Raw genomic sequence first — 14,152 nt, forward strand, 5'->3', positions numbered from 1 at the left:
ATGAAAGATGCAGACCACCCCGACAAGACATCGATTATATTCCTGCAGACATAAAAAGAGTGACAGATAGCGCATTGTACAGTATGTGGGTGGAGAAGATAACAGTTCAATAAGGCAGAGGGGAGATTGGTGATGGGATACAGGCAGTGTGTGTGTGTGTGTGTGTGTGTGTGTGTGTGTGTGTGTGTGTGTGTGTGTGTGTGTGTGTGTGTGTGTGTGTGTGTGTGTGTGTGTGTGTGGGGCGGGGGGGTTCCCTTTGAAAACTGGGAGAGACTGTGCAGTTGCACTATCAGCATCCTCCATCACAGACTGCAGTCTAAAGAGCCTTGTAGCACTCTACCTCTCCTAAATTATGCACTCTCACTCATGTATCCGTCTCTACTTGCAACATTTCTATAACAAAAAAAAGCTACCACTTTTCTCCAAGACTTTTTTCTTCAATTCACTTCTGTCTTGTATCATCAGTCTCAAAGAAGATTGTAAGGGTACATTTTATCTATTTTTAATAAATCAATGCATGTGTGAATATGAAGGCCTGGATGAGAGTTTTGGTTATATACAGCCCATTAGTCATACACACCACCTATTACCTATTACCTCTAAAATAGCCAAACCATCAACTTAACCCACCACTGTCAACAGATACAAATTTGACACTGTGCAGGTGGCTACTGCTGCCATTTCAGGCGTCTTTTACATTTGAATGTCTTTAGAGGCATTATAACATGGGAGGACAGATGGTTAAGAGAGATGACACATTTGCTTTCTGTTTTCATTTGTGTTTTCTTTTGTATAAATTGTTACCGTGTTTGCAGCCAGGCAGGAATCCAGGACAGCAGTCAGGTTTATGTGGTGAATATATATTTTTTAAAGAAGTTACCAATAACCAGAAGAATACCTTTTCGATCTACTGCTTATCTCTAACAGTGTGGGCTTTCCAAACCTCTTTTAAATAAGTCCACAGGGGCTGATGCACCTCACTCTACAGCCCATTAAATCTACTTAAAGCTTTTATAATGATGCATGACCACCTTTACAAATATAGAAATATGTTTCCAACTATCAGATACTGTGACTCACATTTTCAGTATAGAAAAAAGCTTTTACTGTGATGCCTCAAAGGAGCAGCTTGATGCCCTCTACTTTGGCATCACGGTACCACATACTAAATTAACTCTAATTAGTCAGAATTAGCTCTATTCAAACACTGTGAAAATGCAGATTTTTTATGAAATATGTATCCTCTTTCCATCTTCAGGCTGTTGTTTTTTTGGATCTGCAATCCCAGGACAACAACCCCTGTAGACTAACTGATTAACAAAACAATTATTTAGCTCATGAAAACAACTGTGAGAAAAATGTCTCATACTTGATGCTGTAATGCAGGAGTCACTTCAGCCTCTTGAGTGGATCTCTAGTCTAGGTTAATGTGATACGGATGACTGGCTTTTACAGATAACTTATGAAGTACAAAAGTTTAAAGTGGCTCGAGACAAGAAAAGTTATTGTGCTGCGCCAAATCATTGCTAATAAATCTTTCAGCTACACACAGATGAGAACATTTAAAAGTTTCATCTTCTCTGCATTTTTCTCTCTCTTTCTCTTTACTATATTGTCACTCCACGTCTGTCGCACCACACTACTAATTTCTATCTGTTCTCCTCACCCATAGCCTCTCTTCTCTGCACTCTTATTATTTCATTGCTGTCCTCTTTTCTCTTTTCCCTTCTCTCCATTACCTCAACCACTCTGCTCCGGGCCTTCCCCCTCCACTCCTTTCCTATTTTAGGTGGCTGCACCTGTCACTATCACATTCCCTCCCTTCTGCTGACCAGCAGATACTTCGAGGTCTCGCTGGAGAGAGAGCCAACAGCAACTCTCTTGGTCATCAGGACATTACTGAGCACAGGACAACTAGCTGATAGGCCCTATGACTGATGAGAAATAAGCAAACAAGTCAAAACAACCAATCACTGCCCCTCAAAATAGCACAGATTACTAAAGCAGAATATTGAAAGGACAGATCATCACTGAGACTGCTTCCAGTGTATTTATGTATGTACTTAATACACAAATCCAGATGTTTAGATAACACATTGCAGTAGATTTAAATCCTAGGGGATGTGGAATATATTTGGGAGTTGTTGGACTGTGTGCATATTACTGTTTTATGAGGGACATTCTTAACATTTTAATTCGTTCATCTTTCTCTCTCCTTCTCTGTCCCCCTCTCTTTCATTCTGTCTTTCAGCCACCACCAGATTCAATTATTTAATAGACTGTGAAGCAGACGTTCATGCTCATATCGTCTGTTTTAGCTTGAAATAATGATGATTCAGTTATTCAAATATCATGAGCGTGACCATATGCGCTCTCTTACAGAATCAGGGGTTAAAATCTTCTCAAAGGCTACAAATAAAAAATATCAACAAAATCTTAGTATTGTAGGTTAATAAGAAAAGTATCTACCAAACAGCATGAAGATGATATCCAGGAGGGGGCTAAGTCAAGGGCAAATGGACCTGCTTTGGATTCAAGATGATAATGTTGCCATATTTTATTATCTCTTGGCACGATCACACAGACAGATACCAGATACTGCAGTCTAGTTCAAACTGCGCTCATTCACAAGTCAGCTCCTAACAAACATTAAAGTTTTTCGTGACACGTCGTGATCCGGCTTGATTCATCCTGCTGGCTCAGTTAAACACTCTACAAACTACCAAACATCAAACATTAAACAGCCTTTGCCCATTTTTTATAAGACGATAAGTCTGGCAGACAGCAATTCAAAAGGAAAACACCATGATAAATAAATTATTTTAGCTGGCTTGAATCCATAATACATCCCTCAAGAAAAGTCTATTTGCCTTAAGAGTAAGCAGGGTACTTTCCTGACCAGCAAGCCCTCTATGAAACTAAGGCATAATCCCAATGTTGAAAAGTAAGGCACTGAGAGATTTATAGTGAAAGGCAGGCAACATCGCTTGCTCCAAATGAAAATGTAGCTCAATGGCCTTGGATGTGAAATATTCCAATATACAGTACATTGGATGCAAAGTACACTTTCAGAAAAGCCAAGAAAATCACAGAAACTCATATTTTCAACTACAGATTTTTAATTTTATTCTACTTTACATCCTCAAATCTCTCTCCATACATTTAGCCTTATCTTGAATCTCTTTAGTTGTAACAGGACGTTGTTCCTATACAGCTCTGAAGAAGTATCATATGGCATATTTCCCCTGACAACCTTCGCAGCATAAATCCGAGCACCTCGAGCCAAACTGCACTGTGCTGCACTGTGTGGATCCAGAAAAAAAAGTCTAATATTTACCTCATCATCTCCAGCATTTTTCTCTCTGACAAAACTCCAGCTGCACACACACACTTATTTTGGAGGATTTTAGGGATTTTGGAACAAAGCACTGTTGCTTAGTGAGACATGACAGTGTAAATATTTAAGGGGGGGATCTGGACTTGTTTAGCTACAAAACATTTTATGCTGTACTAGCATTGTGTTGCATACATTACATACATTATTTACATCAATGCAAACCGTTTTGCCAACTATGCTGCTGTGTTTCAGAGAGCTGAATGTAACCTCTATGCACACACATACACACACACACACACACACACACGCACACAGACACAGACACATAGTCAGACAGCAGTTTGCATAACAGTTGTGTAACTTTGCAAAACCTGGCTTCTGCAGGAACCCCCCCCCCCCCCCCCCCCCCCGCTCCCGGTTCCTGTCTCGTGCCTTGGAGAGCAGAGCAGAGCAGACCAGACCAGCCACCTGTTCATTGTGTAAACTGCTGCGACCAAAGCTAGGCAGACTAACAGGTGCTGCAGGGGCATGTGTGTGTGTTGTTGTTGACCCGATGGGATGTGTTCATCTCTTGGGCTCAGCACTTCTAAAGCTTGGCTTTGCTCACACCCTCCTTAACCATCCCACCCTTCTTACACCCCCCACCCCCACCCCTCCTTCATCTGCCACTGTCTTATAAAATCTGCTGCTACTGTGGCACAGCCTGATACTGAGAGACCAGGCGACAAAGACAGTTGGGATGAAAAAAGGGGGAAGAGAACTTACAAATAAACAGAAAATAAACCAAATAAAATTGGATTTACTCGTTATGTATCATCTCAACTGCAGAAATGGAAATGAGCAACTCAAGCAATCCAGACATGATAGAATAACACCCCAGAAGAGAAAGATAACAACAAACAAAGAAAAAGAGAAAGATAGTGAAAAAGAGGAGTTAATGTTTTGTCAGAATTCAGTGAGAATAATCCTTTAGGATTGTAGAGGACTGTTTGTCGCAGCTGCTTTTGAACTGTGCCATCTGTGTTTTTCCTTTTGTTGTTGTTGATGACGGCAGGTTGAGGTCAGGCCAGCACTACATTTATTCAAAATCTTCTTGAATCCCTTACGAATACTATATAGGTCTAATTTCAAGAAATTTTAAAGGATTAAAGTAATTAACTCAAAGAATACCAAAGATTATAAATGTCTAATAAATAAAAAGTGATTAACAACTCTGTGTTAATTAAACAAAGAATTATATAAAAGATGAGGTAACTGGAGTTGAAAATTAGCCAAGATGGCTAAACTGGCACATTTACAGATATGTTTATTAATGTGCATTGTCCCTGTAACTTTAAACTGTATAAACAATAGAGCTTAACCAATATGTGTACTGTACCAATTTGTAACAGGATCCAAAACTGACCAGGCTATCACAATTCAACCTGAAAAAAGGCACCACCTAAAAACACACAGCAGCCAACAATCCACATTTATCCTGAAAGCACTGAATAGTTCATATGGATGTCTACTTTAACTCTTGCATGCTGTTCAGGGTCAAATTTGACCATTTTTTTTACATTTGAGAGCTGTAAAAACACCATATAGACATTTCTTGTAGCCAGACCTTTCATAATATGACCCACAATATACACAAATGGAAATAAAATGCAGCATTTTTTTATTTTTCTGCAGCTGATGCACATTTTCAAATATGCAAATGTTAAAGTTTGACTTGTTAATTAAATTTAAAAAAAAATCAAAAATCACAATTCAAAAATGTATCATATTGAATCAAATGTTCTCCTGGACGATGAAACAGTGATTGTTAATGTCTTTTTTCCATAAGATAAATCAAACATTTAATAATGACTGACGGGGAATTTATGGCTGTGAAATTGTGTATAGATTAATTATGAGTCAGAATATGAACAGTATGTAAGGGTTAAAAGGGTAAACTTAAAGGTAAAATGTAAAATCAAATCAATCAATCAATCTTTATGTGTATAGCTCCAGATCACAACAAAAGTTATCTCAAGGCACTTCACATAGAGCAGGTCTACACCGTACTCTTAAATTGAAAATGAAACAAAATTTTGACTGCATTTAAACTACATTTATTTCAGTGTGTATTAAAACCAATTTGACATTGAACTATAGTTGTTTGAAAGGTGTTTGAGAGTAAATAACCTTGACATCTAAAAAAAAAGAAAAAATGTAGTCACCTTATATTACTAAAATTTACTACAGGGTGTTGAGGCCTGCTTGTGTCACAACTGCCCCAAAAAATTGACCGTTACAACAATAAGCAAGATCTCACACACAGAGATAGATACACACACACACACACACACACACACACACGTCTAACACATCACACATCAACTACGTTTCCCAAAAGGATGCAGGCAAGTAGGACACCGACTCCTCTGGCTGTCTCCCTCCAGAGTGCACTCGCTTATAGTGGCACACTATAAAAAGAACCTGCTGTTACAGACAGGAACTCTGAATACCGCCTTCAAACTCGCCTGCCTTTTGTGATTCACACCGCTAATGTAACATTGTGTAACAGTGACACAGCTTTTACTGTCATCAGTGTGGAGAAACAAGCAACATTATAGTTGTGCTGTGTTTATAGTGTAATGATGAGACGATTCATCTAAAGAGCAAAGAGAAAGACTTCTGGCTATTGCGAGCACGTGTGGGGTCTCGAGTGCTTTCAGAGAGTGTTGTTGTTTTAAGGGAGGATGGTGAATACTGGATACCTGCAGGTGGACGAGGGGGCATCTACTTTGTTTGAGAGGAAACAGGATTTCAGAAACCTGCTTCTTACTGTACAGCAGGCGACAGACTGTACAACTATTCAGGCCACGCTGCACTCACTGGGCATTGTACAGTATGAGTCACAGGCTTGGGCCTGTATTAGAATAGCACAATAAAAACAGAGTAGAAAAGAGCTGCCCTGCTGTGCGATCTGTGTATATCTTTTTTCGTGTGTGTACGAGTGTGATGTGATGTGACAACGATCACTGAAGATGTGTATGAAAATGACCGATATGACTAAGAATCTCCCGTGTTCCCCATCTGTCACACTCAACAGGATTCAGCATTAAAGGATCTTATCTCCTTTTCCCTGTCCTCTGCTACATGCTCATGAGGGACAAAAAAATACTGCTTTACTCACAAATTCACACACCCACAGCTTTTCTTCTTATTTGGAGGATTCCCAGCAGGGATGAAAAAAAAGAATAAGTAGAGAAACAGAGGAAAGTGACAGGATTTAAAAATCTGTCTTTTTTTTCAGCTGCTTCCTCAAATAAGATAACAACAAGTTTACCAGTCTGCAGGAGCGCTCAGACGCTCACATGTTGACAGGTGTGGAATAACCGAATAACCTACTATAGTGTTTATGCTCCATCATCTTATTCAAGGAGGATTTTATTCAATATTTTTAAAACTGTGGGAGACTTCAAGTGAACGCACAACGTTATGAGGTTGTGACAAGTTCAACCTCATAAAATCATGATACGAGAGGGCAAATAATAAAGAGCAACTGAGGCTGAAGCAAACAGCATGACTAAGGAATAATGCAGTTACATTACAGCGTCATAAAAGGTTGTTAACTCAAGACGACATCACTAATAAATTCCTATGAAGCCAGTTTATTAACCTCTCGGTCTTATATCATGATTTGAGACTAGGTATTCTCTCAGATTATCATGATATAGCATGTTGTCTTTTCCTAGTTTGAGAGGCTGCATTACAGTAACGTGTAACACACTGTGCTAGCTCTTCTGTTATTTGCCTTTACTAATTTAGTCATTATATCCACATTACTGATGAATATTGACCAAAAATCTCATTGTGTAAATATTTTGTGGAAGCACCAATACTCATCCCTACAATGATGTTGCAATATCGAGGTATTTGGTTAAAAAATATTGTGATATTTGATATACTATGCATGCAGTCAAGGTGCTCATTAGAGTGAAAACCCCTCTTTAATGAAACAAAATTACTTTGGGAAAGCAAATTACTTTTTGGGACACATTTGCTTTGGCATAATAAACCAAAATTCAGTGTGTGAGACTTCTTATTTATTTCATTAGGAATTAAACTTATAATGACTCATCTTCAGCTTCTTTGGAGCTATTATTAAACCAAGTTGGACTCACGAATAAGATAGATGTTCATCCTAAACAAAACATGCTGGTGTGATGAAAATAGCACTTATTTAAACATAAAGGCTGAACTTGCTCACATATTTAAAAAAATAATAATAATTAATGAATTAATTAAATTGTTGAAAATTATTAATAGAAAACAATTTCTGACGACATGAGGAAAAGCGAGTATTGCCACACAGGCTGTAAACCTTCATGACAGGTTATGTAACTGTAAAAAAAAAAAAAAAAAAAAAGATATCAGATTAATATATGACAACAGTCTGCTGCTCCAGGTGAGGTAAGAACTCCTCTGTGCTCCCACTCCCACTCATCACACCTCCTCCGAATACAACCCAAGGTAAAAACCCCAGCAGAGAGAAAAAACAGCTGACTCACACAATGCCTCCCATCACCGGCCTCTAATTAAAAGGCAAGAAGATAACACACAGACCATTTGATGGATGCTTTAATCTGAAGCGCCTTACAGAAACCACAATCACGTTTTTAGACCTGTGTACTCGCCCTGATTGGATACAAACCCCTGACCCCTACAGCGTTAGTGTCAAAGATAAACCCATTGAAGTACCCGAGACATAAATAATTCACACATAGCTGCATTGTTTTGCCTTTTGAAGTGTTGGTGTCTAATAGTTTCATCTTAACCGAGCCTCTCAAAACCTAATGACAAACCTTCTAAAGGCATTCGAAGCTTTTGGCTGATGTATCTGACAATTAATTTGCTGCTTTATAAAGAGAAGACAATTTGTTTTTTAAAACACTCTTCATGGTTTAGTAATAGAAGCAGCAGCTGTGTTAGTATTATTACACAGCTAACTAGATTAGAGGTGCAGCATCAGGATCTCACATGATTATTGATAGAAATAGAGCCTGGCAGCGATTTAGTAATATCATTTATTGACCTTCTGTGGAATCATAGTGTTATTAACGTTTTTGTCATAATTGATATCCTATTAATAAACTGATGTGGATTTCGGACAATTATGCTATCGATTTCAAGCCCCTTTTTAGATGGAAACATTGACTTTTGCAGTGATTTAAATAATCTTCCAAGTGAATAATAAATAAATAATCTCCCTGATCCCATTTTTCAGTCTGTTCAATTTATCAATTAGTTGACAAACGGAAAATCAATCAGCAACTGTTTTAATATCATCAATTGATTATTTAAGTCAAGCAAGAAAGCCAAAAATGTTGGCTTCAGCTTCTTCTTGAATATGAGATTTGTCTTATTATTTTCCTTGTCTGACATCAGAGCAAATCAAATATGTCACTTTCAGCTCTAGAAATGTTTTTTACTGTCTTTCACATGTATTTTATACTGGGCCAAACATTTCATTAAGAAAATAATCAGCAGATGAATCAATAATGAAAATAATTTCTCAGTTGTGACCCTATTCAGATACACAGAAACATCACCAAATGGAATAAATAGCAAAATAATATAGTATGTTTCAGCTAGTACATCCCTCTCTCTAGCTCCCACTCTTTAGCTGTGGAAACACAATTCACCAACTCAGCTGTTTTGGGTCTTTTTTGGGGTCTTCCCCCACTGAGAATGAGAGTGTGACGTTGATATCGCTCCACGCCGTGACTGTGTGTTAGCCTCTCCGTAGAAGACATGCAGCCTTTAGACCAGCTGTCCCCTGCAGGCTCTGGGTAGCTTGTTGCACTACCTCCTCACCCCACACTGACAGGCTCTACTTTCCTCAGATATAAATAGATAACGATGCTAACAGATGCACCAGCCCCTGTCTATCTATCTGTGCTCATACACACACACGCACACATATGCACACATACACTGTTACCCACCTATTCTTAAACCCAGAACCTTCTGGAAGTCATACATTAAGCTGATTAGGCGAGACAATGAGGAAAATATGAAAATATGATCATGTAATGTAGGTTACCAACCAGAGATGTCTGCGCTCACAAGAGATTAAAGAAATCAATTACCAAGTTTAAAGAGAGCAACTATTAAGCGGGTCATGGCACATGCAGGGCGGCGCAAAAATAGTCAACTATATACAGAAGCTCGGCTTGGCTCAGAGATCTGCAAAGTACAGATTTGACTTAAATATCCAGCGCCTGGGAAAGCATACGTGTTGACATGAAAAAAAGCCGGTCAACACTTGAGCCATGAAGTTGATGCTGAAACATCAAGAGTCAATTTTAGGTCAGGAGCTTAATCAGCTAGAGTATTCTGTTTCTTTTAAGTAAAAATAATAGTATTTCTCTCTGTTCCTTCTCCAACCCCTAAAACTCCTCTCTCTCCTCCTCCTCCTCCTCCTCCTTTCCAGTGCAGGTTAGCCCTCCCGAAAAGCAAAGTAAAGCAGGACTCACCGTTCGCAGGAACTGAATCTCCTCCTCTCCATCTCCCCCTTCTGCCATCCTTCTCCGAGGGTTATTCGCAGCTCCTCGAGAGAAAAGAGAAAATCCTTTAGTTTTCTCTCTTCAGGATTTGGATTTTTTACCTCCTTTTGTCTTGTCCCTCCCTCTCTATCTCCACGTTGCACTTCTCTCTCTCTCTCTCTCTCTCTGTCTCCCTCCTTCCTTCCTTGTTGCTGTACCCCCTTCTCTCTCACTGTCTCTTGCTCTCAGTGCTAGTGTGTGTGGGTGTGCTGGAGGACAGCATGAGTCCTGTAGCTCTCACGGTGTTGTGAGAGAGAGTGACGGGGAGGTGAGGCTCTCCCCAGCTCCTCTCGCCTTGTGCACCCCCCCACCCACCCCAAACCCCACCGCAGAAGGAGAAGGGAGGGGAAGGGAGGGGAGGGGGGTGTCAGATGCGTGAGGATGGGAGGAGCAGACACCTTGTTATACATGTACACTGCTCCCCATCCCACCATGCCACCATGTTTGTAGAAGTGGGCCACTCCTTCACACAGGGTGCCCCCCCACCATCCTTCCAACACACACACACACACACACACACACACACACACACACACTCACCTCCCTCCTTCCCTCCCTCCACATGTCTGAGGCTATAAAAGGAATGGAGGGGTGAGGACTCAGTAGCCTTTGGGGAGTGTGTGAGAGCAGATGCACACACACACACACGCACACACACACACACACACACACACACATCTTAACTCTTCAAAGTGAATAAGTCATCTGCACTGTAATAATAAACACCTTCAGAAACAGTGTGTATGAGTCTATTAACACTACATGAGCTGCTACGCATCTAAAGGGAGATATTTACAAGATCCAGATGTCTGTCTCACACAACATACAGCAGCTGAGAGAGCAAGAGTGCGTGGGTGTGGTTTGATCAGATTTGACCCATCTAACCAAAATCATTAGATTCAGATTCTGCTACAATTAAACTCTGATTGATCAATGTACAGAGATACTTGACTTCACCTTTCTTCTTAAACTAACTAGCATGAATACAGCTCATGTTCATTGAGGACTCCATCATGCTAAAAACCCACCTCACGTTTCCAGAGCCCAAATTCATGTTTTGAGATGTGGTCTGAGGGGCAGTTTTTAAAACAAACAGAGAAAAGCGGCAAAACTTAAAATATAAATTGACTAATAAAGGAATATATATCTTATCTTAATTTCTTGTTGATTTAACTATTTTTAAATGATCATTTCACTGTATTTCAGCGATCTACACCCTATAACCACAAAAACAGGCAGTTGTAAATGATTGAATTCAATATGCTAATCTTCACTTAAAAATCACCTTTATCCTGGAGAAACTTAAAGCATATTCAGTGATGTGGATACTACTCATGTTTTTTTACAGTTCAATAAATAACAGGATGAGACGCTTTGCTGTGTACAGACATTATGTCATGCTTTGAACTGTACTTCTCACACTTCACCCCATAAAATTACAGGTTTTATGCTTCATTTTAAGCAACAAAAGGTCACAGGTGCACTAACAGCAGTAATTAATTACCAACTGTATTGTGTTTTAATGTCACCATTATTTAACTGTGGTAATATCCCTGTTAAAAGCCTCTAGACATCTCTGTAGTTGCAAAAAAATCAAATAAAACTCAGTGTAGTGATTTAAAAGGGGGTAGGGTGGATGGGCCTCTCCTGTATCTGGCTCACCAGGCGTGAATCCAAGCTTCACCAAAAAGGAAATTATCTATGTGATTTTTATCTCTTATTTTCTCTATAAATATACTTGGTTATTGGATTGTTGGTTGGCTGTGACAAGCTATTTGAAGATGTCTCCTTTGGCTCTTTTTTCTGTATTTTCTCTCATTTTAGAGATGAATTGCAGCCTATTTGTAAACATCCATTTTAATTTTCCAGTAAATTGAGTGGCTGTCCATTCAGCTTGCCTGTCAGTCTCCATAAAACTTGAATAAAACCCTTGAATAAAAGTCTTCTTTTCTTTTAAAAGCAATATTACTCTATTTTGGATACACAATGTGCAGACTTCTAACGCACGGGCCTATAAAAAATGTGATATCAGCAGCTCTGTCTGTGTAGGCTGATGCATTCCTGAAGAAAAACATTGGATCTGCATGAGTGTCAGTGGCAGGCACACCCCTCCTGGACAGACCAGGCAGCACAGAGAGAGAGAGAGAGAGAGAGAGAGAGAGAGAGAGAGAGAGAGAGAGAGAGAGAGAGAGAGATGCACCAGACACAGAAAAAAAAAAGCTGGAAGTCTAAGCGGAAAAAAGCGCATCACACACTCCCGGTGACCACCCCAAAAGAGAGAGTCAGGGTGCACATACACGCACATTATCCTTACCTCCTCAGTCTCCATCTGGCATCCCTCAGCATGCTCTGCTTCTCGCCCATCTCCCACTGCTGCAGCAGCTGGCAGCGCGAATAAGATGTTTTTGGGGGGACGCTGCTGCTGCTCTCCGGGTTGTAGAGAATAAAACAGAAGAGAGGAGAGGAGGCGGAGGTGGAGGAGGAGGTGATACGCCACTGAAGCAGAAATAAAAATGAATTCTGGGAGTTAGAGTCCCGATTAAGAAGAAGTGATCTGCTTGCTTTTGCCAAATCATGAATCTGCCTCTGCTTAAATGTTGCAGTTGCGGCGACATGCCTCAAGGTGGCGATATTGTACAGAGATTTACACTCTTAATAGACTGATAAAGACTGTAATAGCTTTTAAAACAGTCACTCACGGAAGCAATTAATAAAGGTCAGCATGGACTGAGATTAAGGTCGGATGCTGTTTATTCTGCTGATTCATTCAAAAGAGGAAAGTAAGTAACAGCTCCAGAAGACAACTGAAACTTAAAAGACGATGGTGTAAATATTTAGTGTGATATATTGGCAGAAATGGAATATAATATATCATATAAGTATGTTTTAATTAGTGTATAATCACCTGAAAATAAGAATAATTGTGTTTTCGTTATCTTAGAATGAGCCACTTCTATCTACACATGTTTCTACGGTAGCCTAGAACAGACAAACCAAACACTGGTTGAAGAGAGGGCTTTTTGCAAGTTTCGTGGCCTACATAGCCTACAGTAGAGTGTCCAAAGGTGGAGCTGGAGGTGGAGGGTCAACTGCAATCTGCAAGCCCCCTAAATATACACTGGTTGCACTGGTCTATTATATTAGTGTTACTTTGCTGACAACACAAGTTAACAAATTTATCATGACTTAAAAGAATAACTCATATTTCTTACAAACATATGAACATTTAACATTTAAACACCCCGTTCATACTTAATTTAACACAAAACCTGTAAAAATAAGCAGTCAATTTCAGTTTCTATTCATTCCGTTGTCATTATCGTAACTTACATCAATAGCAATACCAATAATTTGAACCTCTGCCCTTTACTGGAAATTTAAAAATAATTCAAACAAAAGTGAAATTCAAAGTTTCACACATTAGTCACAAAACAAAGCATGCACGAGGTGTGTGTCACTAAGACTCACAGTGAGGGTGCAACACCTGTTAAGTATTGTTGAATAATGATTTCTTTTTAAATGAAAGTCACCAGCTTTTCTATTCTTTTTTTTTCTTTCTTTTTTTTAGTGTGTGTCCTTAGATTTACCAGCAGAGTTGACTGCAATTCTTCCTGTTTTGAAGAGCTATTGCTTAAGATTACAGTAAGATTACCACATTGCCAGGAAATAGCATTAAATACTTTTTGGTCATCTGTGACATTTGTACCCTGTTCAAGTCCTTCAATGAGCCACTTTCTATCTATACTTTCTAATGCAAATTCAAAATGCATTTTTAGGTGTTTTGGATGCATGCAATGACTGCACTGCAGGAGCCCTGCTCTGTGTGTCTTTCCCTGCTTTTGAATGCCATATCGCCCACTTTCTCTGCCAGCCAGTCAGCTTCCTGCAGCAAAGAAGCCACCTCTGCAGAATTGGGCACATTAATGTCCCCTGTTTGGTCGCCTCTTCCTCTTGGTGTGTTCAAACAAGGATGCCTTTGAGTCCCTCTGTCCAGCTGCACGGCTACATTCACAAGCACAAACACTACCTCCCTGTGTAATCACTTGCCACCCTGAGAAATGACAGAGGGAGTAAAAAAAAAGAAAAAAGAAAAGGAAGAAATCAGGATGATAGACTTGATTTGAGGGACCCTGGAGAGCCTAGATGAACAAATCTAGAAGGGAGACGCGAGTCAAGATTTAACAATGTTATCAGACAGCTGATTACTTTTCAGGAACTGATTCTTTTGCCAAGTTCA

General features: G+C 39.5%; 1 protein-coding gene across 1 annotated transcript in view; it reads right to left on the reverse strand.

Annotated features, from left to right (window-relative positions):
• ryr1b (ryanodine receptor 1b (skeletal)) overlaps positions 1-10,046 on the reverse strand; it is a 76,644-nt gene extending 66,598 nt beyond the window's left edge. The window contains exon 1 of the mRNA XM_053320436.1: positions 9,847-10,046. Coding sequence (XP_053176411.1) covers positions 9,847-9,894 — 48 coding nt within the window. The 5' untranslated portion in view covers positions 9,895-10,046. The remainder of the gene's footprint in view (positions 1-9,846) is intronic.
• Between the last annotated feature and the right edge of the window lie 4,106 nt (positions 10,047-14,152).

This window comes from Scomber japonicus, chromosome 6 (genome assembly GCF_027409825.1).
Source record: "Scomber japonicus isolate fScoJap1 chromosome 6, fScoJap1.pri, whole genome shotgun sequence".
Taxonomy (NCBI): Eukaryota; Metazoa; Chordata; class Actinopteri; order Scombriformes; family Scombridae; genus Scomber; species Scomber japonicus.